Here is a 5,414-nt window from a genome sequence, read left to right on the forward strand (position 1 = left end):
TTGTTCAACTCTATAAGAGCATTTTATGCAGGCAGTGGTTTATGCAGTATATGTGAGTATCAAATGTCATATATCTGTTCGACTTTCAAAAGCTGCACGAGATTTTATTCTTCCTGTGAGTTTAGGTAGTTGAATCATTGAGGGGTTTCGAACGCCTGTAATACGAACACTTCTGCTAGTGTGGCCTTCGGGGATTTGCATTACCATCTCCCCAACGGTCTATCAGCATCCTTTCTGATTGCAAAATCACCGTCTTCTTGTTGAAACCCTTGGTGGTTTATATAGAGAAATTCAATAGAGTGGTCTCTGAAATCCTGTTTTATTTACACATTTATAACAGTCCACTACAAAAAAGAAGGCTTCTAGGGATGACCACTTCTAAAAAAACCGTCCCTAAAGGTTAGTTGTTGGGACACTAGGCTGTAGCCGTCCCTAGAACTGTCTATTTGGGACGTCCCTGTCTGGCCGTCACTATTGGTCAACTAATGGGGACGTTTTATTTTCAGCCGTCCCAATAGATAGGATTTCAACGGTTGTGATTGGGTCATCAGTAATTTTTTTATCTTATGCCTAAAAGCACAATATAACTTTCCTTCTCTTTTTTTCTTGGTTATATCGGCCTTCTTTCGATCAGTTTCTCTTCACATTCTTCCTCCCCTGCTGAAAAATCTCGTTCGTGATTTTCCCCTGTGAGATCTCAAATTCGTTCGGAGTGAAGCGATTCTTACGTTGATTTGATTTTAGGTTTGATTTTAGGGTTTGCATTCTTCGTCCTTCTCTTTCAGTCTTACGTTGATTTGATTTTAGGTTTTTCGAATTCTTTTTTAAAACCTCACGTTGTTGTTTTTTGATTTTAGGGTTTGCAAATTACAAGAGCACACTTTCCGCATCTCCATCGATTTTGGGAATTCAGGTAGTTTTATATCAAATTTCAGTTACTGATTTCTTCAACAAATTAGTGATGTGCGTTATTTTATTTTGCTTGATATGTGACATATGTCTGCTCATAGTTTTATGCTTTGTCATATCATGTAATTGATTCGAAATTAGGGATTTCAATACTGGCAGAGTTAGGTTTAAGGGCTCCAATTTCACTTGGATTGTGATTCCAATTAGCTGGAATGTTGCTTCATGCCCCTTTCTCATTTTTATTACGGAATCTAGGATTTTCTTTAATAACGAGAATGAATCAGGGATTGAATCCCACTTGAAATTGAGTTAGTTGAGTGCTTGGTAGTTGTACCAAAAGGTGTACTGTGGGGGTTCCAACTAATTGAGAAACGCCAATCTCAACTGATTTAGGTTATCTGGCATCCCCCAAGCTCTTCTTTTAGGGGTCATGTTTTCTATAACTATTATCCCTCATGACTTACAGGAAGGGACGGCTAATCATACCTGATCCAACAGCTGCCTCCAAACTCATAAAAGTCGGCGAGGTCTTGGATGCAGTGGTTTGGAATTTAAATAAAGTGTGAGTATAAGGTTACTTGTTACTGGATGCAATTATTCAGTAGAAACTGTCGGTGGAAATTGGATACAAAACCAGTATAATCTCAGTATGTCATTAATTTGTGTGTTTGTCATGTTATCCACAAATGTAATTGTGATTATTCCATGCCAATAGAATAGATTGTTTAATCGAGCATGTGTGTCTGAAAGGTCCAATTCAATGATCTTGGTCTTACTTTGATTGATTGATTATATTAACTGGTGCAATATATACAAACTCCTCTCTATAAAAGAGGTGGTAATTGATAGGGAAATTGACATTTGTTCCAATATACTAGAAGACAACGTAGACTTAAAGGTTGGTGGTCATGATCATTTCATCTATGTACAGTACTCATTGACTTAAGGTGTGTTGCGCCAGGTGCATATTGCTGGTGTTGGCGATTGGGTTCATTTCATCGCAGGATCATTCTATGGCTTGCATGCTCATAATCATCCCTCGCTATTAACTTATAAAGGTAATGGAATTGTTAAATTTGTAAAGTTTAGTGTAACTATCACCAAGTAATTCTTACTAATTCATGTCTGTCCTGCGTTCTTTTCCTCTTTCTGTTGGGTTTGTGGCATATGTGTGCGTGTGTGACTAGTGGTTTCCGTTAATCATAAGTTTGTTCCTTAGTCAGTTTGTGTAAAACCATGGATAAGAGCTGGGTTCACAAAGCTCGGTGGGGTAAAGAGTGTGAAGATGGCGTGAGGCTATTCTTGGACCATGCATTCGAGAAAGGGGTTGTTACTGAAGATAGTAAAATGAAATGTCCTTGCAGAAAGTGCAATAATGTTAATTACAAAGTTAGAAGTGAAATTTTCAGTGACTTGATATTGCACGGTATGATGAGAAATTATACTACATGGTTTCATCATGGTGAGAGTTTAAGCTCAACGGTCTCATCAAGTATCGCACCACAAGATACATGTTTTGAGGTCAGAAATAACAACGATGAACGACCAGGGGATGACCTTTTTGGCATGTAGCGAGCTGTGTGTGGAATACCAATGCGTGATGATGAAGGTATGGATGATAGGGGTGACGGTGAAGGTATGGATGATATGGATGACGATGAAGATATGGATAGTGGGGATGGAGGAGTGAGTGGTTTACCAAGTAATTGTACAGCTTCTAGGTTTTATAAATTTCTCGAGGAGTCAAAGATACCATTGTATCCTGGCTACGACAAAATGTCAGTGATGTCTTTTCTTGTCAGATTTTGGAACTATAAATGTGTTGGAGGGATGTCTGAGAAGTCAGCCAAGGATATGCTTCAACTTATGAGGGATTCATTTCCTGATAATTGTAATTTGCCAGAAAATTTCACACAGTGCAAGAAAATACTTTCAGAGTTAGGATTGACTTACAATAAGATTAATGCGTGTCCGAATGACTGCATTCTTTATTATAAGGAGTACGCCGATAGGGAAACATGCCCTGTTTGTAAAGCATCTCGTTACAAAGATGGAACCAAAACACCAGCTAATATACTTCGACACTTTCCTTTGAGACCTCGGCTACAGCGGCTGTACATGGAATCTAAGACTGCAGGATATATGAGATGGCATGCTGAAGGGCGTCCGAGGGATGGTAAAATGAGACATCCAGCTGATTCTGAAGCTTGGAAGCATTTCGATGAGATGAATCCGACGTTTGCTGCTGAACCGAGGAATATCAGACTAGGTTTAGCAACAGATGGTTTTAGTCCATACCATTCAACCAGAAATCCGCATAGCACATGGCCTGTGGTCCTTTTACCATACAATCTGCCCCCATGGTTGTGCATGAAGCAACCTAACATGATCTTGTCTTTGCTTATATCAGGCCCCTATAGTCCAGGTTTGCCATTTTCTCTATCTCTGACTTGTCATTTTTTTAAAATATGTATATGATATTCCTTATATTGCTGTTGAAAGTATATAAAAAAGTCAGGTCAATAGCCAACTTATAATTATTTTAAATCATTATTCCCCAGGTAACAATATTGATGTATACCTGAGGCCCTTAATCGACGAGCTTAAGGAGTTGTGGGAAGAAGGGGCAAATACATATGATTCTTCACGAAATGAAATGTTTAATATGCGTGTGGGGTTATTATGGACTATAAGTGATTATCCTGGACTAGCGATGCTATCAGGATGGAGTACCAAAGGCAAGTTGGCATGTCCAACGTGTCAGGAAGATACACGGCATCAGAGGTTGAAGCATGGAAGAAAAACCTGCTACATGGGACACCGACGCTTCTTGCCAATGCGTCACAGGTTTCGCTCTCTAATGAAGGAATTCAATGGTAATGTGGAATACGGTTCACCACCAAACCCATTGTTAGGGCCAGATATCTTGCAGAAGCTAAAACACATTCCACATGTATTTGGCAAACAGTTTGAGGATAGTCTGATGGGTGATCGTCCACGCAATAGAAAAGAACGAGCATCAAATACAGCTACGAGTAACATGCCGGGCAATTGGAAGAAATTGAGTATTTTTTATGAACTGCCGTACTGGGCAGATAATGTACTCAAACACAATTTAGATGTCATGCACACTGAGAAGAATGTGTGCGATAGCGTTATTGGTACTCTGCTGGATATGGATAAGAAAGCCAAGGATGGTCTAAAGGAAAGGTTAGATCTTCAGCTTCTAAATCTCAGACCTGAGCTTCACCCAATTATGACTGCAAATGGGAAGAAATTCTTCTTACCAAATGCATGTTACTTTATGGATAATGCTAAAAAGGAGATGTTCCTTAGTGTCTTGAAGAACTTGAAGACCCCAGATGGTTACTCTTCACTCATTGCAAGATGTGTGAATATGAAACAACGTAATATTTTTGGATTAAAGAGTCATGATTCACATGTGATAATGCAGCAGCTATTGCCTTTGGCAATTCGAAAGACGTTGCCAGATAGAGTTAGTTCTGTGTTAATTGAGTTAAGTTCATTCTTCCAAGAACTATGCTCCAAGAATTCACGGCCTAAAGACTTCAAAGAATTGGAAAAGCGCATCGCACTCATTTTCTGTAACTTGGAGCAGATATTTCCTCCTGCCTTCTTTGACATTATGGTACACTTGCTTATCCATTTGCCAACAGAGGCGCGTATTGGTGGACCTGTTCAGTATCGATGGATGTACCCGATTGAAAGGTATATGGTCTCCTTATTCTCTTTCTCTTTTGGCATTCAAATTTGGTTCTTTGTTACCTTTTAGATTGAATGTTGTACATCTTCATTTTTTCTCTTTTTGCATAAGTTCTTAGTCATCATTCATCGGTGAATTTCGTTTCCTGCATCAATGAATTCATCATAGAATTGGAATAAGGATTATTCGATTTGCATTCTTCAACAGGTATTTGTACACTCTCAAGAAATATGTCAGGAATAAAGCTCATCCGGAGGGATCCATTGCTGAAGGATATTTGGCTGATGAATGTGTGACATTTTTGTCGAGGTACCTCAAAGATGTAGAGTCACGAATAAACAGACCAGTTAGATACGTGGATGATACACACATTGGGAAGGCTGCGCGGATTGTTCTAAGTGGCAATCAAAAAAAGTTGTTGCATGACTATATCCTTTTCAATGATGCTAACGTGGATACATACGCAGAGTAAGATTTCTGTTTTCTGTAATTGGATCTCTAATGATATAACTAATTAGGTATTTGCTGGTCTAATTAAATGTATTATGGACAAGTTATCTCTAATTAATTTCTTGTTTCTTTGATGTAGGCAACACAAGGCCACTCTGGCCATGTTACACCCTAAAATGAATCGACGTCAGCACCAACGGAAACACAAAATTGAGTTTGCTGATTGGTTCAGGGACCATATCATGTTACTTGGTCAAGCTAAATTACCATTTGCAGAAGGATTGGACGTGCTAGCTGAAGGTCCATTCACAACTGCGAGACGATTCACCGG

General features: G+C 39.0%; 1 protein-coding gene across 1 annotated transcript; it reads left to right on the top strand.

The window, feature by feature from the left end:
- The first annotated feature begins 2,502 nt into the window (after positions 1-2,502).
- On the top strand, positions 2,503-4,404 carry LOC113315979. Its single transcript, XM_026564216.1, has 3 exons — positions 2,503-3,334; positions 3,471-4,274; positions 4,364-4,404. The coding sequence occupies exons 1-3, from the start codon at positions 2,503-2,505 to the stop codon at positions 4,402-4,404; spliced, it is 1,677 nt and encodes a 558-aa protein (XP_026420001.1).
- Positions 4,405-5,414: the final 1,010 nt, after the last annotated feature.

This window comes from Papaver somniferum, chromosome 10 (assembly GCF_003573695.1).
Source record: "Papaver somniferum cultivar HN1 chromosome 10, ASM357369v1, whole genome shotgun sequence".
In the NCBI taxonomy this organism is placed as follows: Eukaryota; Viridiplantae; Streptophyta; class Magnoliopsida; order Ranunculales; family Papaveraceae; genus Papaver; species Papaver somniferum.